At 49.8% G+C, this 20,291-nt stretch overlaps 1 protein-coding gene across 1 annotated transcript in view; it reads right to left on the bottom strand.

Moving 5' to 3' along the window:
• Window positions 1-20,291, bottom strand: part of SLC8A3 (solute carrier family 8 member A3) — a 98,372-nt gene that overhangs the window by 13,412 nt on the left and 64,669 nt on the right. The window contains 1 exon segment of the mRNA XM_050897627.1: window positions 9,788-9,894. Within this exon segment, the coding sequence (XP_050753584.1) occupies window positions 9,788-9,894 (107 nt within the window).

Raw genomic sequence — 20,291 nt, 5'->3', positions numbered from 1 at the left:
CAAAGACTGAGTCAGTATTAACAGCCCTATTTGACAGATGGTGAAGCAAGCAAAGAGAGGTTAAAGGGAACATTTTGCAAACTCAGAAGTGGGCTGGAGTCCAAAAGTGCTAATTTACCCGGACTTGCCGGTTCAGGCCTCTGAAAAGCAGGCACTTTTATACAGATGCACCTAACTGTATCTGTGCTGTTTGAAAGTGATTTCCTAAGCGATTCATCAAAGGTCACACAGCGCATCAGTGGCAGAGCAGGGGAAAGTAATCCTGAGTCCCGGCTCCCAGTCACTTCCCTGCTCCATCGGGCAGCATCCATGGGCACAGCTTTCCTGACAGCCTGTGGAGAGGCATCGGCCTAGTCAAGACCTTCATCCACCTATCCATCTCCCCAGCTGGAAATAGCGTGGGCACTCCGGGACATCTCCCTTGTCCATGTGGGCAGGTAGAGGCGCAGTGAAAGGGGAAGGGGCAATGAAGAGGCTCCTTGCTGAGCATCCCTCGTGTTTCAGGGTCAATTCCTTTTAAGAGTCAAAAACCTTTGGGGGAACCGTTCGTGAATATGTTCTGCAGCACGTACAGTGCCACAGAGCCATGAGAAGCAATGGGATGTTCTCTCTGCCTGCACCACCTCCTGTCCTCCATGCAGCAATGCCTGAAAGTCTCCAACAGGCTTGTCACTGCCCCTTGTAGCGTGAATCTTGAGTGTCCTTGTAGCTCTGTCCTGCTGCAGCTCCATGCTACCCTGTGGCCTCACTATTCCATAGTCTTCTGGTTCTCCAGACAATGTGGGGAAATTTAATTTGCCTTTTGCAATTACAAGCATTAGTACAATGGGTCGATTCAGTGTTCAAATTTAATATAATGAAATATTACTGGGCCCCTAAGCTACTGTGGTTATTAAAAAAAAATCATTGGTTCCTCATGTTTTTTAAAACTGTTATTCTAGTGCTCTGGGATTTGAGTTTATTTTTTTCTCCATTTGCTTTTGAGCCTGCAAAAGAACTATTTTTCTCCCTTTCACTTACGATATGATACACTAATATTTGAAGAAGCCTATAAAGCTATGAATGAAACATCAAGAATACAGCATGCAGAAAGCCAAGGGATTATTTTATCTTTATATTTCTAAGAGAATGCTGTGCATGCAAGCAAGAAAATGATTTCACGGACTAAAGCTTCCTTCCTGCACACACATCTGCTAATGTGCCCTTAGCCCTGACCTGTAATGTTTCCTGACAGTCCGTCTGGGGATGCTGTACCTGTACCAGCCCCGCTGACAGCCCCCGTGCTGTTCCCATCCCACAAGCCTCCCTCCACTGCCTCCAGCCCAGGCTGCACCCCTCCATCCCTCCGCAGGGCACTTCTACCCCTCCTGCACTCCTGCTCTGCATGTCACGCTCCTCGTGGGGCCAAGCCAGGCCACCTCATTGCTGTTGGCATCTCAGGTAGTCTCAGAGGCTTGACATGCGTACTCTTACAGGGAGCTGCCAAAATTAGCTCCGCAGTCAAATCCAAAATAGCAGTCCCAAGTGTCCCTTACCTAACCCTTGCGTGGCGTGAATGCAAACATGTGCGCGTGCAGACAAGGTAGGTGACGCTGACTCTCTCAGGAGACCCAGAGTCTTCAGCTCTGGATCCCAGTTCCTCCTTTACTGGGATTTCTCTGCCCTACAGGCCTGGTTTTTACTAGGCAAAGTCAAAATTGTGTGCATGAACTCTGCTTCCCCTGCCACGCCTGAAACCAGACAATTTAGACCTGAATTTAGCTGCTAAAAAAGCTACTTACTAATAAACTATTTCATCTGCATGTTTTCAGTGTACTGTAGGGTGAAATCCTGCTGTGACATGCGTGTTGGTGTGGGTTACAGATCAAGAATTTAATTCCCTCCTGCTTTAACTCTACCGAAGCCAAAGAAGGTTAAATAGGAACCAGGCTTGAGATGGGAGCAGACCGGCAACAGGGCAATCCTGTAGTTTACAGCAACCCGATGTGCTAAATGTGTGTCCCAGCCTTTTTCTAAACAGTGAAATACCTTTTTCTGCTATGTGCCTCGCAGAGAGATTTGACCATGCTGCATCCTTTATTCTGGACTCATTCTTCATTAACATAAATCTTCTCTAACCAGTATCCCTAAGGACTCCAGGAAGCCACTGTGTAGATAAGAGGATCCTTGTTAAAGGCCTGGGATTTACAGAGTGAGCTGAAATGAGGGAGAGGAGGCTGGATTTTGAGGAGACCCTCAGTCACGCAGCAGGGCAGTCACAGGCAGCCAAAGGCAAGGAGAACACATTGCCTGCACCCCGTGTGCACCCAAAGGAGCTCAGTGACCATGCAAACTGCGGGCTCAGTTCCCCAAAGAGGTAAGGATCCCCCATCTTCCAGATGTAACTGTCCATAGGCTCTGCCTCGAGATTTGCTCACTGAGGTGAGCAAACTGTTTCCCTAATGGACTGTGAAGAGCTATAAACATGTTTTTTTTATACGCTAAACAAGGCAGAGATTTTGCAGCATTAACCTGAATGCTGTTATTATTGAAGTCAATAGCAAAGCTCTTGCAGACTCCAAGAGACTCCTCTCCATCAGGAGAATCAGCAGCGTTCAGCTTAATCACAGAGCTGCAAGCAAATTATTAAGCCTTCGGGGAAGGAGGTAACAGCAATCTAACATTTCTTTGCTATTCCCATCAGCAGCTGACAGAAGAAGGAGCTTCTTAGCATCTGCCCACACTTCAGAAAACTGCAGCACGCGTGCTCACGTATCGATGCAGCTTATCTTATACAGGCACGGACCTTTGTACCAAGTCATATCATTTCATCAATATTTTGCTATAGATAACTTAGGAATCCTTCTTCCTTCACAGTTTAATCCTTACTCTGCAACTCCCAGCCACGTCCTCCCTCTGGGGCACGAAGCTTTCCCATCAGGGGTGCTGACACTTGATTAAAAGGAGATGTGTTATGAGATTTGTCCACACCAGTTGACTGCTGGGAGGGCTGAGAGGACTTCAGACAAAATCTTCCCAAGCCAGGTCATGCTAGCAAGCTGTTTAATAGTGCTTGCCAGCCATCTGTGCTCCCATTTCCAGTGAAGTCGTATCTTGTGGGAGACATGCTTTCTGAAGCAAAATTTTGCAGGAAGGATGTCGGTCCCTTTTACAAAGTGTAACCCTCGAAGACTCAGCCTTCATGCACCAGCCCTGAGGTTGAATCTTCCACCGCTGTGCCACGAGCTGAATTCTCACGAGCAGACTCCCAATTACCCTTACGAAACATAATTTTCCAAATGCTATTTTAACCATTATCTGCAATCAAGTGAAATCTTCCAAAGTAGCCTCACTTGCCATATGGGCTCGATCAACCAGGTTAACCACAGGTTGATCCATCCATCAGGTTAACCACAATTTAAGCAGAAGACCAACTTTATCCAGGGAAAGCAAAGCAAGTTTTTCTCCTGTAATCCAGGACTGTGCAAAAAGTGTGAAAGCTGATGTGTGAAGAAAGTATTTCTCCAAAATTGTGCTGGGCTGACAGCAGCAAAATCCTCGTTCCGGGTTGTGAGCTGACACGATACCAGAGCTGCCATGAGAGCAAGAGTCAAACCACAGACAGCATCTTGTCATAAAGGAAAAGACTCGTTTCACTGCAGATACCCTTTAAAAAGGTGCTGAAAAAAGGATGGCCAGAAAGGTGGCTCAGGGTGCTGGGAGGTTTCAAAGCCCTGCAGTGCTCAGTAGACAGGGATTCAGTTTACATGACTGCACATACAGAGGAAAGGTGAGACAAGAAGGATTCAGAGATTAATTTCTTAGAAATGGAGAAGACAAAAAAATCAGGAAACCTGAGAGATGGCCAGGAGGATAGAGAAAAGCAACGTTTACCATCTTTGCCAAGCAAAGAATGTGAGTCTCTCTTTGAGTTCTTTTTACTCATTCACTTCGATATAACAAGCTTGCGGCAAGCTCCGTCTTTGCCAGTGCTCTTTGCACCTGATATGCCACTACTGAGTCAGTATCGGTCTTCATCACAGACCGGACTGGCAAGATACCCCTCTCAGATCTATTCTCATCTCTTTGAATTACTGGAACACATCAACAAAAAGAGCTGCTAAAGTAAAACTACTTGATGTGATTTGTTTGGATGATCAGAAAGGCTTTGAAAAACTCCAGCTGCAGAAAGCAATTGGTGAAGAAGAATAAATGAGCTGCAAGACAAGGTTTGGTATTGTAGATGTAGCATTTATATAACAGGAGTAAGTGGTCAGCTCTCCTTATGGCAAGGGTTAACAACTGAGTGCCCCAAGGCTCAAAGCAGCACGGTACTAATATAATTGGGGGTGAACAGTGAGGAGCAGCATCTGCAGATGATGCAAAATGTTTCAGTCAAAAGGCCGTATCAGTGGCTGTTATGCGTTGTGCAAGCCCTGGGCAACCTGAAGACAGGAATTTGTGTTTGGACCACCACAAGTACCTTTCTGAGTAGAGATGTTTTTTCCTCTGGTAAGGTGCTAGCAGGTGCAAACAGCAAGAGCAATAGGATGAATTTCCTGCTGAGCTCTGGCTCTCACAGAGACCCTCCTGGAGATACACCCCTTTGCCCCACAGCTCTAATCAGGGCCAAGGAGATGTTCGCTTGACAGGAGGTGACTGCTTTGTATTGGCACATGTATGGGACAGCACAGCCAGTAATGCAAATCAACCATATGGTAGCAAACCCTGCTCCCGCCTGCTATCCTCCTCCACTGCGTGTCTATCAAAAACCACTGCCACCACAGCCAGCAGCAGTGTGGGTACCCTCAAGGACAGCACACTGGATTTGAATAGCACAGGGCTCCGGACCAAGTTCTGCATCCCAAAATAAACTGTCCAAACTCTGCCCCAGGCTGGTTTGAGAAGCACGCATCTACTCATCCCTGCCGTCAGCTCTGCCTTCCCTTCAGGGCACCGTATTTCATCACTGATTTCATCGCTGCTACCCAGCTGGTATCCTTAAGGTAAGCTAGCAGCTACCTTCTGCATGGGGAGGTCCTGGGGCAAGTGCATGCCCTCGGCATGAAGCTATGGCAGTGCAGGCGTGACTGCGATGGACTGCTGTCTCTGCGCAACCCAGATCGCACATTACTTCCAAACACGACTGCCAGTAACCTGAGGTGCCCAACACTGCCCTGCTCCCAACGGGGCCAGAAGAGATGTTTTGAGCTGTCTGAGAAGATCCAATACCCCTACAGCTCCCTAGGCACAGGCTGAGTGTGACACAGCTAAGTGGGGAGTAACAACAAAACAAGGACACACCGTCAAGAAAACCACGTCTTTTCTGGTGCTGGAAACAAATGTGTGGGTAGCCGAAACCCAGAGAGACTCTTCATCAAAAGCAACCCGGCCTGAACCTCCCAGGAGAGGCAGGAGCTGTGCTTTGCCCTTGCCGTGTGAGTCGCGTGGGGGCCCATTCGTCACCGCAACAAAACCAAGTGAAGTCCCAGCTAGGTGGCTGTGGTTTGGGATTTTCCCCCCGTCTGTGGGCATGGGGCAATGGCAGCATCCACGCGGTGCTGTGGGGGATGTTTGCACCAAGGCGGCTGCGCTGACCTTGCAGCCCACTGGGCTGTATCGGTCGTGCATGTGCTTTGCAGTCAATAAACCATCTGAACTCTGCCCCTGCAACGGCACAATGACGGCAGAAACACGTGTGCTGGAGTCAGCGTGAGCGTCCCTTCCCGACGCTGCACGGCAGGTCGCACGCTCCCCGAGCACATGCGAGCTTGAGCGTGTCCTGGGCTGCCTCGTCTCCGCTGGGAGCTGGCTGCTCATGCGTGCGCCCCGTGAAGCTGCTGGTGACAGCATCTGCTGTCGATCACTCCCGATGCTCTGCATGGGAAAGCCTCGCGTAGCTTCTTATTCTTCATCCCAGGCACAAGGTACGCTTGTCAGAGATGCCACGGCGTGCAGCGCTACGGAGCTGGGGATCTTTCCAGAGGCCCTGGAATTAGTGTAGCGACTGTGCCACCTTGTGCCAGCAACATTTACAAATGCATTTTAATCTCCCGCCTCTTAGATTTTAAAACCATGGTGCTCTCACTCTGACTTTTCTCTAATGAGGCCAACCAGGGCTCTGCGTCTCCTGCTCAGCATGGTCCTTTACTTCCTCTGGGTAAAGAGGGTTCGTCCGAGGGTGCGCCCTCATCTCTGGCAAGGGAAGCGGCTGACCTGCAGGCTCTGTGCTGCAGATCATTTAGTCCGGCTCTGATCTCCTCTCTGCCTGTTGCAAATCAGACGGTCCCACTGACTCCAACTGATGCTGGTGTAAATGAGACACACACAATACAGCAAACTGGCATCGTAGTCCTAATAATAACGAGGACATTTTACAACTGAACCACCGTAGGGGCTACTTGGATTTTTTTCAAATATCTGTTTTTATTGAGCCAGATGCAACATGGCCTATATGGGAAAAAGAAATGCAGGGCTTCACAAAAACCCAATTCTGACTCTGTATCCTGAAGCTCTCTGGTTTAGAAAAGGATGCAGGGCTCACAGAGAGCAGACAACTGAGCAGAAACTTCAGTGTGATACTCCAAGCTGCCAGGTGCATAAGCAGGAGAGAGCCAGAGGCAGGTGATTTTCCTCCTGTACCTGCTGAGATGGAGGTGGGAGCCCCGTGGACAGGAAGGGGCACATGCGGAGAGGAGACCCCGGAGTGATTCTAGGCCTGAAGACTTTGATCTAGGGCTGAACACTTTGCTGACACAAATTCAAAGGGCTTAATCTCCTTAGACTCCCAAGAAGAAATCTGAGTGTAATATGGGCATAGTGAGCAGGTACCTACACAGAAGCTGCAGCATGCTATATAGTTCCTTCGTCTGACGGAGAAAAGTAGGAAAGTAACTAGTGGCTACAAGCTGAGGCCAGACAACTTCTACCTAGAAGCCATGCTCACATCTTTGCCCTGGAGGGCAGTTAACTGCTGGGACATACCCCCATGGGATATGGCAGGTTGGTCACTCCTTCCGCTCACGGGCAGTTGGACTTTGGTGAAACCCGAGGGCCTGTGCTCGACACACAGTGAAACCTAATGTCCCTCATTGCCTATGGGCTGCAGGAGGCTGTCTAATGGCATTAAACTATGAATCCTCTTTGGGTTTACATTTTACAAATCCATGGATGCTATATGACATTGTCATGCTAATGCAAGCTGTGTCTATCCCGAAAGTCCTGCAGAGCCGTGCATGGGACCTCGGACTGGCCAGAGGGCAGCTGCTGTGCTGGCCAGATGAGAGACAGGAGACGTTTCAGCAAGGGAAAGCTGCGCCATGCATGGGCAACTGCCAGGTGTTCCCATCACCTGCAGCAGCACATGGGAGCAGAAATAAGCCCATGGGCACACACGTCTGTCTCTACTCCATATCAGACACTCAGAAGGTGGATTTGAATTCCCTTTTGTAAAGTGCTTCTGTTTAAAGCTTGGGCCTCCCAGGCCACCCCAAAGCTGGTGAAGCCAATGGCAAGACTCGCTCAGTGAGAAAGAGGTCAAACACGTATAGGACAAGGACAAACATAAATGTAGGCAAGGCACAGCCATAAGTCAGGGTTTATTCCCACTATAATCCTGCCCTGCTGGGAGATCCTGTGTCTCACTGCTGATGAAGTAGGACCTCAGCAGAGCCCCACACCCTCCGCATGACAGACTGTGATTGTTTGTGACACATTAAGGGGGTTTTCAGATGAAAGACAGGGAGAACCATTTTTTTAAAAAAAGCAAAACGAGATACCTCACACCTTCCCTCTTCTCCCATGGGCTTTTCACCACACCTCATAGGGACCCAAGAGCACCAAGGCAATGCCACTGGCAGGCAACAACAGAGGGAAGGACGGGGGGGCATACAGCAGGAGCCGAAGGGGCAGCCATGCATTACGCCCTTCTCTTGCCTTTCACATTCCCCAAGGTCCTGGCAAAGGAGCAGGAGAGGGGAGAACAGCAAAGGTGTGCTCGGAACAAAAAACAGATCAAGACAAGGAAACCCAATCAAAATAATACAGCCTCTGAGGCTCAAGCATTGCATAAAAGGAGGATCAGAAGTAAGCTGGGCTCTAAAGGGCAGAGATGACACTGAAACAGGGTGAGAGCAAGAATACAGGAGGGCAGAGAGTAAAAGTCGATCCATCTACAGGAGGAGGAGAAAAGGAAGGAGGGGAAGGAGGAGAAAGAGGGTTATATTTTCTGGATTTGGGGTTTGGAGACTTGATTCTGATTTTTTTCTTTTTTCATTTTTTTCATAAAGGATCTCACACCTGATATTCCTCGTTCCATCCATTTCGGTTCACCAAGGGTAATGAAGAAATTCTCCTGCCTTTCGTATTCCTCCTCATCTACTATCTTAACCCTTACGGTCTTCCTGTAGGGACAACAAGAGAGACAACTGTGTACAGAGGGTCGGCCGGCCGGAGGCGAGGCGGCAGTGGCGGCGGCGGCGGCAGCGGCGGCGCAGGCTCCTGGCACGCAGCCCCTTCCCTGCCGGGGCGGTGTGCGTTGGCCTGCCTGTTGGAGACGGGGCATCCATCGCAGCTGCTCCCTGGGGAGCGGGAGGGTGTTAGGGGAGAGGGGGCTGGCGAGGGGGTGAGGAGGGAGGGAAAGCGGGAGGAGGACCTTGCTGATGGTTAGTGGAAGGCGACTTCTGCAGCGCATTTTTTTCAGTGTCACATGGTAATGGAAAGGGTATCGGCTGCCTGGAAATCACCAGGGACCACCCTGGGGTACCCACTGCGTTTTAGCTGGAAGATCAATTGCTTCTGCTACCCTCACAATTAATAATAAATCTGCAGGGACTCTGGGCTGGGAGCCTGAGGAGAAGAGAGAGAGATGGGCACTCACAGACACGTTCCCCAGTGGGGTGAGGTGGGTCTCTGCCAGCAGGCTACAGCTCTGTCAGCTGCAAAGGAGGCTGATAGTTCTAATTTCCATTTTTAAAATGGCACATCTTATTTCTTTTTCTCCTCGATAGTGTCTGCCTCTTCCCCTGACCTGTTCCCTGAGTGAGGACACAGCTTTCCCCGGGAGCGGACAGCTTTGCTGGGACCTTGCGGGGGACTCAGTGGGACTAAAATGCTTCCGAAGCTCAAATGGAAATACCCTGGGCGCTGGAGCAGGGCTGGCCCCTTCTCCCTGCTGCCAGCTTGCCTGGCTCCCTCCAGCACCCCTGCAATGCACACAACTGCTGTGAGCCCTCAGGCGAACCAAAGCGGGGCGTCAGCTCCTCCCTGCCCTCACCTCCCGCTCCCAGAGCTGCTCCACAGCAACTGGACTGGGGGCTGCACAGCCTTTGCTGAGTCCTTCTCAGAAGTTATAGCAGCTGCTTCTCTGCCAGGCCTCGATTCCTGTCTTTTTCTAACACGGGTCTGACCGGGACACCCCGTAGGACCAGGGCTGGGCAATGATCTCCTGAGATGCTGGATGTGTTTCCAGCCAGCATCTTCCTGCTGACGCTACAAAATTTGCTTGGACCCTCCAGTGGGGATGGCAGAAGGTCCCTCTCAAGCCGCTGCAGAAATACGGACAAGCGGGACTGCTCTCCATCCTTCTCTCTCTGCCCCCCTCGCCACTTTGCCTCTCCCCGGCCCCAGCATCGCTCCCCACGCCACCCCATGGGTACCATGTGACACGGTGTGTGCGCACAGCAGTGTTTAGGGCAGAGCGGTTGGAGACAGAGAGACATCAGAGGAAGAGGAGGAGAAGAGGAGGAAGGAGACGGAAGAGAAGAGGAAAGAAGAACGTTAACGTTAGTCTGCAGGGCCAGTACTACACCTTTCTGTAAACTCATATCCACCATGCGGGGGCTCATCAGCTCAATGAAGAAACTCTTGTTTTTTTCATACTCCTCATCATCAATTACCTTGATGTGAACTGTTTTGCTGCGGACGGAAAAATAATAAGGGTCATAAAGGGGAGAAGGGAACAGAGAAGCAGAAGTGGAGGAAGGAAGGAGTTGAATGGGTACATTAGAGAGTCAAAGTTTTCTCACCCACTGAACAAGCTCAACATGGCCCTTGAGAAACGCTAAAGCCCCACTCCTGCAAGTGAAACTGGCCAATTTTCTGTTTAACCCAAAGGCATGATGGCAGGCCACACTGTGCAAAGCGAAGTTAGGCAAAACTCTGATCCCCCAGCAAACTGGAAAGGGGCTCAGGAGCTGCCAGCACAGCGGCTCATGGCTCAGCATGCGGGCAATGAGGTCTGATGGCCAGCAAAGAATCAGGCTTCCCTCACCCTGCTACCCACCGCACACACACACACATACACACGTGCAAAAGCAGACGCACAAGCACACACCCCCCACAGGCACTGTGCTGCTGCCTCCCTGCTGGCAACACCCGCCGGCCAGGCAGACACCCGCTGGCTGCATGGCTCGTGGGGAAACCCTGCAACCTGCAGCTCTGATATAATTCATGTCAGAGGGAACCCTAGGTGATGTGGCTTCATGAGCTGCCGAAGGGACAGCTTCATCAGCCTGCTCTGAGAGGTGCTGGCTGCTGTAGCAGCCAGGCAGCACATCCTACATCTCTCCTTAGGCAAATTTCTTATGAGTTCTTGGAGCATTTTGTAGGAAAAGAAGAGAAGAGCTCACTGTGCCATGGTTTCTTTCACAGCAAATACATGCCTTATGCAGAGGTCACCATCCCTCAGCTTTCACATGCAAACAGAACAAGGGAAATGAGTTGAAGGCTCTGCCAACCCGTCGTCTCCTTCCAGCCAGGGCTGCGCTGACTGTTGTGGGCTGAAAATGACCCCTGTGCTCCCCTCACTTTCCTGGTGGCTGCAAGGCTTCATGCAGTCTCATCCCTCGCTCATGACAGAAGGGATTGGTGCTTTTATTCTGGCTGATCTCACACCCTCTTAAATGCAACGTTGTCTGCATGTGCACTGATGAGCACATATAATTACATGCTCATATAAATGCAACTGCCCTAAACGGGCATTCGCTTGCCATCTCAGGGCTCCTGGACTTCCAGTCCGCCCCAACCCCAAGCTGGAACTGCATTTTTTAAACAAAAAGTCAGTTCCACATAAAAAGCATTTCCCTTACCCCAAAACAACTGCCCTCGAGAGCCACTAGGCCAGTTGCCCCTCCTGCCGGTGAATGACGGCCCGCTTCCCACAGCTCTGTACCCACACGTGGCCCTGCGGCTACGACCTCCCCTTGCTCCCTGCCCATCCTCAACATTCAGATCAGCCCCTGGTGCATTTTGTGCACAACCAGTCTTGGCTGGGGATGGAAAGGAGGAGAAAAGCAGGACTGGCAATCATAAGAGTCTGGAAAAATAGCCCCAAGCTTCAAATCCCTATGTGCCTCAGCCGGTAGCCCTTGGCATTAAATATACCCAGTATCTTTGATCCCACAGTGCTTCAAAGAACGAGCAGTCCAGCCCTGCATCCTGGGGATGCTGCGATCCCCATCCTGGGGATTCTGCCACTGCCAGCAGTCCCCTGAAAATCACCATTTCACAACAGAGAATAGAAGAGTTGATTAATTGTCATCGCTGCAGCTTGCATTCCTACTGATATCATTAACGACCACAAAATTATCCAGTCATCCTACAATTTGACCCTCATGTCATAACTCCTCCTGCACTCCGACTGCAGAAACCCCATTCCCTGTGCTGGCTCTTGTTTTGGTCTTGGTCCCAAATCCTGTCTTTCAAATGATGGCATAGGGGATAGGGGGAAGAGTTTGGACAACCTCTGCTATATCCATCAGTGCAGGAATATGTAAGAAAAATGACCTCTAATTCTTCTCTCTAAGCTAAATCAGCTTTATTTTTGCCAGTGCTTGCTCTACCCATATCCTATGCTAATGCTGGCAAGCTTCCTTTCCCTTCTCTAGACCCTTTCAATCTCCGCTAACCCAGCCTGCAGGATGTAGTATTTTAAATGATATGTCTCTGGTGTAAATGTTGGTGCTCTGCTAAGACTTCATCACGATGATTTTGTTGCATTTTCTTTGGAGAGGTTGACTGAATTTGGCTTTTGAACCAGATGTTGTCTGGGCCCCTGATACTTTGCAAAGGTTGTTCAATTTGCTGAGTTAAACCTACAGCTGATTCATAGCTCTGATCTGTTCCTTGCTCATATACTACAAAACAGAAGGTGGGATTTTCAAAAGCAGCCAGTGCTTCCTGAACGTGGGTTGCTTTTTAAAAGCCTATTCATAATTACCATTGCTTATGTTTTTTCCATTCTAGGAGCTCCATATTACTCAGTATTGCTTGTCTGCAAAAATTTGGCAAAAAACCCACAGACCCTGTTTCCTGGGGGCCAGCTTAGGTATCACAGCAAAGCTATTCTAAGGCTTTATGCAATGAATATTATGCATGCACAACATTTGAGTTTGCTTTCATACAGCAACTTTCTTCTCCCTTCCTTTCCCTTCCCTTCCCTTCCCTTCCCTTCCCTTCCCTTCCCTTCCCTTCCCTTCCCTTCCCTTCCCTTCCCTTCCCTTCCCTTCCCTTCCCTTCCCTTCCCTTCCCTTCCCTTCCCTTCCTTCCCTTCCCTTCCCTTCCCTTCCCTTCCCTTCCCTTCCCTTCCCTTCCCTTCCCTTCCCTTCCCTTTCCTTTCCTTTCTTCCTTCCTTCCTTCCTTCCTTCCTTCCTTTTCTCCCGTCTCTATGAGTGTTGTGTGTGTGTATCAGAGCGGAGGAGAAATGCTCATTTAATGAGGACGTGTGCCCGGCAGATGATCTCCCCAGCCGTGTGCTGTGTGTATGGAAAGCCTGATTTCAGGCGAGCCCCTCATCTGCGCGATGAATACTCAAAGCTGTGGACTGAAAGAATAACGACTTGCTGCGTGCACATTTTGTTAAGCACAGAGAGCTCTATACGGCCTACTAAGTAGTCCCACAGCGGTGAGACCTCCTTTGAGTAGTCTTTTTTTAATGTTAAAAAAAAAAAGTCAAGAAAGAGAAAGAAAACACGGTGGGGATCCGTAGAGGGCCGCACAGTAAAATGCTGGCTTTGCAAAAGCAAGTCCCCTTGGGTCAGGAAACTGAGAGAGCAAACCCTCTGGGCTCCTAGGCCAGCTCAGCTCTGCTGCAAACTGGACTGTTACCACACACTCAAGCCTCAGGTGGCTTTTCAAAAAAGGGTGTCTGAATTTGGTGACCAATCCAGTAAATTCCTGGTTTCCTCCTTCACTACGAGCCATAGGGAGAACAGGACCTTTTACCCAGCTCTGAAACAACAGGTGAGGGGCAGAGCTTGTGCAGACCAAAGCTGCAGGTGCCCTGCACGGACACAGGCAGGGCCTTGCACCCCTCACCCCATCTGACTGAACCCCAAAAGAGGAGGAGGTGCCCGACCTCCTCAGCTTTGCTGAGAGGCGGTGAGTGCTCAGCAGGTCCACCACACCGTGAAAGCTTTGGGGACCCAGCGCAGGAGCCCAGAGGTATGGGCTATGTGGCAAGGGGACCCTGGCACCACCCGCGGTCGGGTGGTGTGGGATGGAGGGCTCCAGCCAAACTGCAGCCACTGCCTGCTCTTGCTCCAGAGCCAGCGTGTCGACAGACCTCCCCGTGCAAGGAGAAAAGGAGCATGGCAGAAGTTTGCAGGGACTGTGCATTGACACGAAGAGGTGGGTGAGGGCTCACAGACCCAGTGCCACATAACGGGGAGTGGTTCACCTTTCGCTGGGATTGTGCGGCAGAGGGAAGAGCAGCATCCCCGCTCCTGGGTCGCTCTGCAGCCTGCAAGGATAGGGGCACGGAGCTGGGCTTGCTCCCTTGAGGGGAAGTGCCCTTCTCTCAGCTGGCTGGCTGCTCTGGTGACTGTCACCGTAGAAAGGTCAGCGCTGACGGAGGGCAGTTGTGGTGGCCCATCAGGTCACCCCTCCCAGCCCGCTGTGGCTGGTGGGGGCTGCCCTGTCCCAGGCTCTGCAGCATCCCTAGCCACTGTGAGCATCTCGCTCCCCTCCAGGGCTATGAAAGCAACCGTAACTACAGCTGCATCCTGAGCTGTCATAAATCGTCTACAGGCCAAAACACAGATTGCTCCCACGCAATCTCATCTCTCACCTGCAGCCACACTGAGAGCTACCTCCTCGGAAGGCATGGAGAGCGGAGGAGATGGATGGGGAGAAGGGCTGCAGTGTAACACCGCCCCGGGAAGACATCACGTTAATGCGAGAGATGTGACAGGAGGACACTGAGAGGCAGAGAGTGTGCGGGAGCAGGAGGCTTGGGAACATTCTGCTGCAAGAACATCCTGACAGCTTCTTGAAATTAATGGAGGCAGAGGCGGGCACAAGAGGGGCTGGCGGCACAGCAGCCCTGAGGGCCACGCTCACCACGATGGGAAGTGAGGGATCTGAAGCCCACCTTGCTCAGCTGAGCAGCTTTCATTCCCCAGCCTCTGGTCGCTCCGCATGGGGAAAGGAGGACACCTTGCAGCTTTCCCCTTTCTCTCTGACAGCTTGATCGTGGTCAAGACGTACCTCAGACAGCTCGAAAGCGGAGAAAAAGCTGCCTCTCCTGGCAGCGAGGAGCCACTCTGCAAACCACAAAGCCCCACCACCAGCACCAAGCCATGGCATAGCCCAATCTCAACCCCTGCATGAATACATTGGTGAGAAGAGCTCTTTAATTCAGGCCTCAGTGGTGTTTTCAGCAGACTGAGCAATGCTTGCGGTTTGGGCTGTGACACAGCAGGACAAACCGAGAGCCAGCGTTCCCGGGAAACACCTGACAGAAGTCAGGATAGCTGCTCACTTGCTCCTTTTTCTCTGGGGTCATTGCAAACTGCCACCAACAGCCCTCAGATGATGGCGGTCCGGGCTCTCCTTTCAACATGCACTTAGAAACAATCACTGGTTTTAAAAGTTAGGGATGGGAAAGCTCCTCTGGGGAACAACATTAAGTATGAGATTTCCCTGAGTAAGCAACAGAAGATGAAATGAATAGACATTGATCTTCTCCTAAAAGACTTTGTGCACATGATGTTGCTAAATTCCCCGTCTGGGAAGTACAGATGATAATCTATAAAATCATTTTATTTGACAACACGTCCACTTGCACCACATAAGGCAACAACTGGATGGTTATTTGATTAATGTGCTAGAAAATGTTGAGAATCTCTCTGTGTGGAGACTCTCATTTGCAGGAATTACTGCCGAGGAGGTTAAGAGGATGTGTCTGCATGACTTTGGAATGTGAAATAAGGCTCAGCTCTAAAAACAGCGTAAGTCAGGAGATGTCACATAGTGTATACCATTGAAACAGGCAGGGCTGTGCAAGGGCAGGATTTACAGTCCCTGGTGGGATGCTGTTAGCCAGGATGGAAAGCAGCCAGGACAGCAAGGTAAACATCCCTGGGACACTGCGAAATACCAGGAGATCTTTAGTAACTCATTAATGTGAATCATTAGTGCATACACCTTGGGTGAAGCCACAGCGCTCTTGACACATCTAGATATACCCAAATCCTCATCTGATTTGCTGTGGGTGCAGGTCCCTGCAGCATAAAGTTCAAAGCACGTAGTGACAGTCTGACTCTTCCCCAGAGCTCTGCACTGGGCTGGGGTTTCAACATGAAACTACAGATAGGACCTATTCACTCTGCCAGAAGATCTCGTTGAGAAGTCCTACTGCAGAAATGCTGACTAGGTAAGATGTCAACATTTGAGGCAAACCAGAGGGGATTAAATAAGGCTATGCATAGTGGGGAGCTGTCTTTGCTCAGCTCACTGGGAGGCAGATATTTAACAGAGCAATGTGACAGCGCTGGCAGGCAAGGTGAAGAAGCCAGCAAGAGAAGCCCTGATATGATGCACATGGTCACATGGAGTTGCGCATCACGTAACCCAGACTGGGACAGCCTGAGCCATTTTGAAGCAAAGGATTATGCTGTCGCAGAGCACAGACAAAGACAGGAGGTGTTTGAGGGGGAGAATCATTAGATCCCAAAGCAGATTCACTAAACTCACCAAGGAGATGCTGAGTAATCTTAATTTCAACAGGAAATCCTGGTAATTTAGGAATCTATCCAGAGTTTGACCAGGACACATTTGGTTGCACATTGGGCTTAAGCTCATGCCCACAAAAGATTTTTTGGCTCCTATGGGGATTATGGAGGGGGGGGAACAGGTTTTGAAGCATCCAGCTGCAGCCACTGGTGACGGTGATAGTTTGTTCTAGCAGCCAGGTCAGAACTGAAGGTGCCTCTAAGGTCAGAGCAGATGTTGGTAACAATTACCTAAGCAGATGTCAACAGGATAGACAAACTGTCAGGATAGTGCTTCAAGCAGATCATTGATGTGCAAGTTGCTGATGTATGAGTTACAGAAGAACTGGTGCTAGTACAGAAGCTGGAGACAAGCCATTGCGGGCCAATTTCCAGGAACTGGCTGTGTCATTCATGAGGACCTTGGAAGAGCAACTGTGCAAGAGCCATCCCACTTTGTGAAGTAAGCACATGGAGAACAGCCCAAACAGCTTCACTACCAGACCAGTCAGCTGTAAAGTATCATCACAGACAGAAGCCCCCCCCCCCCCCCAAATTGGAGTTTTTCTCTTTTGTCTTCAAGTTGGCCTATGGGATAACCAGATGATAACCAGTTATCATCTTGTTAAAATAGGGTTCTCTGCAGTGCTAATCACTATATGACCTATGTATTTCTCCAGGCAAGCCTGAAGCTATCCAAGCAAGTCACTTGATACTTCTGTGCTTCAGTTTCTATATCCATGCAGTGGCTGTGATCCTTATTTCTCACAGGGATTTGATAGGGGACAGTCCCTACTTGCTTTGAACTCCTAATGTGGAAGACGTTATAGTGACGTAGCCATAAGAAGGGTGAGGGAAGAGAGCAGAGAGAGTTTGAAGTGGTGGTGGAAGAATCACTTATTCATATGAGTATCAATTTATTGTGCTTCATCTGATTTGGTTCCCATTTGAAGGGAGCTGTGCATTTCTCTAGGGCACCTCCTCTCCCTTGCTAAAGTTCCTTTACGCCATTAGGGAACCAAAAGACCTGAGAAAATAGGGCTGGAAGCAACTGTTAGTGCTCAGCTATCACCCTGCCTCTGGGCAGAGCCGGTCCCACCAAGCTGTTCCTGACAGGTAGGTGTTTGCCCAACTGGTTTTTGAAAGCTTCACGGTAGAGATGGTTTTCTGGATAATCTTTCCCCATATTTCAACTCTTTACGCCTAGAAAGTCCTTCATAATGTCCACCCAGACTGACAAGGTATAACTTGCTTGGGAGGGGAGGGGGAAGAAGCCTTTGGCACTGCCTCCTGGCTCACATAGCAAGGAGGGCTCCCTATGCCCCTGCTCTCCCTCCCCACACAGGCAGGGGCTGGGACCTGCCCAGGCGACCTAGAGTCCTTCTGCAAGCCCCTATCCCTGCCATGCATGCAGCACATGGGGCACCTCTGCTCCATTCCTGCGAGGGCCAGGGCCAGAAACATCCATCTCTGCTACAGCAGGTCACAGGGAGGGGGAAAAAGGTCCGCTGAGGAAGAGACCAAGCAAGAAGCGGCTGTACCCCAAGGCGGAGACGAGGATCCCAGTCCGAAACCCTGTGTGTCCCTCCGTGCCCATCTCCCCGGGACTGCATGGGACTCTGCTTGGGACCGCCGGGAGCTCAGGGGCTCCGCCTGGCTGGCTGTTGGAGGTGCAGTTTGTTCATGTCACACCAGGTCTTCGTAAGGGATAAAGGAAGAAATATTGACACAGAAAGTCATTTTCCCTTTGTGTATTCTCCATGTAATCTTGGCTAATTAGTAAATTGGCTCATGCTTCAATTAGAACTACTGAAAATGTTTTAGTAGCTGACACTTGATAATTAAAGAGACATAGCCAAGACTAAAGCCGTATTTTTTAAAGTCTTTACTTGTATTAAAAAACTTTAAAGTGTTTCCAGGAAAAGATTTATAGTGATAGCTGGTAAAAAAATAAATCCAAATTAAAAAAATAAAAAATTTAAAAAGTTTGCCTAACTGTTATCCTTCCTCCATCCTGGATAGCAAAACTAAAGGGGTCACTTTGTGTTTGGGGTCATCTTCACTTTTCAATTTGTGCTTGTTTCCTGCACAGCAGCCCAGCCCTCACTTCCCACTGCCACCTGACCCTGCAGAGAAAAGATATGCTGCCAACTTCACATGACAGTGTTTCACACCTACTTTGTACCAGTGCAAGTAACTGTAGCAGCAATGAGAAATCAAAGCTAAGTTGCAGGCAGGTGAGCCCATTAAGCACTGTTATGCCTTGCAAAAAAATCCTTAAGTACCTGGTACGTTATTCACGGCAACCCAAGAGATGCAGTATATCCACATGTGTCAGCCATGGGAATCAGCACTGGAGCTAGTAAATGGCAGATGTCTCACACTCAACTCAGAAGCCCTGAAGAGCTGGAAAAGGCATCGTAAGCCAGCACCAAAACATGCTCCGGGAGCTTCCTTAATGCAGTCAGCCCTGCCAGACAAGCAGGTTTCCAAAGCACTCTATATTTCATTTTGTTCAAACATGATAAAATACTCTAATATGCAGGGTTCTTCAAGGAAAGATGCCACAATTTGGTTTTAAGAATTTCTGCAAAGAGGGGAAAAACACAGTTTGTTAAACCCTCTTTCTCTCAGCTGAGTCCACTCTGCTGATCAGCTGAGTTGAGATATTTAAGTTGAGTTGTACAAGCATAATAGCCCAGCTCCACAGGTTTTTTTCTTTATTCAGTTTACTAAAGCTTTTTTTTTTATTAAACATTTTTGGGTTCAGCAATAATCTTTAAGTTCCTCTTAAAAAAAAAAGAAATCTAGGCTGATCTGTGCATCATCTTCCAGACTGTTGGCTCCGAATACCAAAGCTGTGTGTACAGATACAAGCGGGCCCTTGCCTGCCTGCTGCAGGTCAGCTTTTTCTTGCTGACCCTACGAGACTTGATGCTTCAGGGCCAGGGGAGAGCAGACAAAGTCTCGACAGCCTGTGGAGCGATTTGTTGAGGTCTGTACAATAAGCACTTGTCTTGTACAAGTAACAATTCAACTTGGCAGCCCATGAAACCAGACAGTTCTGGTGGGTATCAGCCTAGTGTAGGTGCAAAGCCGTGCCAAGGCCCTAGGCATGGACATTTCTCTCCTCCCTACCTTGGGCAGGTTCCCAGGGGAACAGCTTCACTGAGAAGATGCTGTGCCCTTTTTCTCTCGGAAAGGAATTTTAAAAGGAGTAAAACCTCAGCCACAACCCCACTGTGGTCACACAGTACAAAATTTAAGAAAAAGTAGAGGGTGGAGAAAGAAGGAAGGAAGACAATTTATTCCTTACTAAAGGTCTTTGAATTTTTCTGCTTCCAGCTTAGTCTGCTTCCAGCACCACAACAAAAGCCTATGATGTCAAAACCCACCATGGATGCTGATGGCCAAACAAAGTACTGGAGATGCTTTTGTTTGCTCTAGAGAACATCTCCAAAACCTGACAGGGTGCAGGAGTGGGAGTACCCTGGACAGGATAGGGTAGGCTGGACTACCTCAAAGCCCCTTGAGATGTCCTGAGCAAACACGAAACTGGCATTCAGCTGGAAGCGATCCCCATCCCACCACAGCACTCCCGAATCCCACCTGCAAGACACTCGTCACTGGCTGGTATTAGCAGCCCAGTGCTTCAAGCTGTCGCCCCTCATTTTAGACTTTTCGCTGAAGGCGTGGAGATTTGGAAGCTATATTTAGATGTCTTCTCTATTCTTCAGCAACAGGGTTGCCATGGAGATGCTGGCGAGCACAAGAAGGTGGGGATGGAGGGGGAGAGGAAGTTGAGGAATGAGAAGTGCCAGATTCAAAACAACCCTCACCAGCCCAGGAAGGCTTTAAATTCCTCCTAGGGCAAAAATTGCTGAAGCTTGTTAGCTGAAATGAGCCCCTGGCACTGCCTGATGGCGTGGCCCTGCCATGCATCACTCAGTGCTTTGTCACGGCAAGTCTGAAGAGACTCAAGCGGCTGGCCTTCCGGCACTGCTCCTTTGGGAGAACGTGCCCTCATCGACCTGAGCTTGCTGCCCTGGGGCGTGCACTGAGCACCGATCCCTGCCTCAGCTCATCACTCCTGTGAGCGCTGATAACCACCTGCACCCTCAGGTCATCCAGCCCTGGACATCCAGAGGACAACCACCCACGTCCTCCTCTCTGGGCACAGCTCTGGAAGGCTGCATGCCACCTGCTGCTGGCTGTAGCTCAGCTGAACTCTATGCAGCTTCTTTGATCTCTCTTCAAAATTCAGTTCTCTGAACTTGCAATGAATTTGCAAAAACCTTCCGACATGGGGAGCCCAATACCAAA

This window comes from Gymnogyps californianus, chromosome 5 (genome assembly GCF_018139145.2).
Source record: "Gymnogyps californianus isolate 813 chromosome 5, ASM1813914v2, whole genome shotgun sequence".
Lineage (NCBI taxonomy): Eukaryota > Metazoa > Chordata > Aves > Accipitriformes > Cathartidae > Gymnogyps > Gymnogyps californianus.
This window is presented reverse-complemented; position numbering and strand designations above follow the sequence as displayed.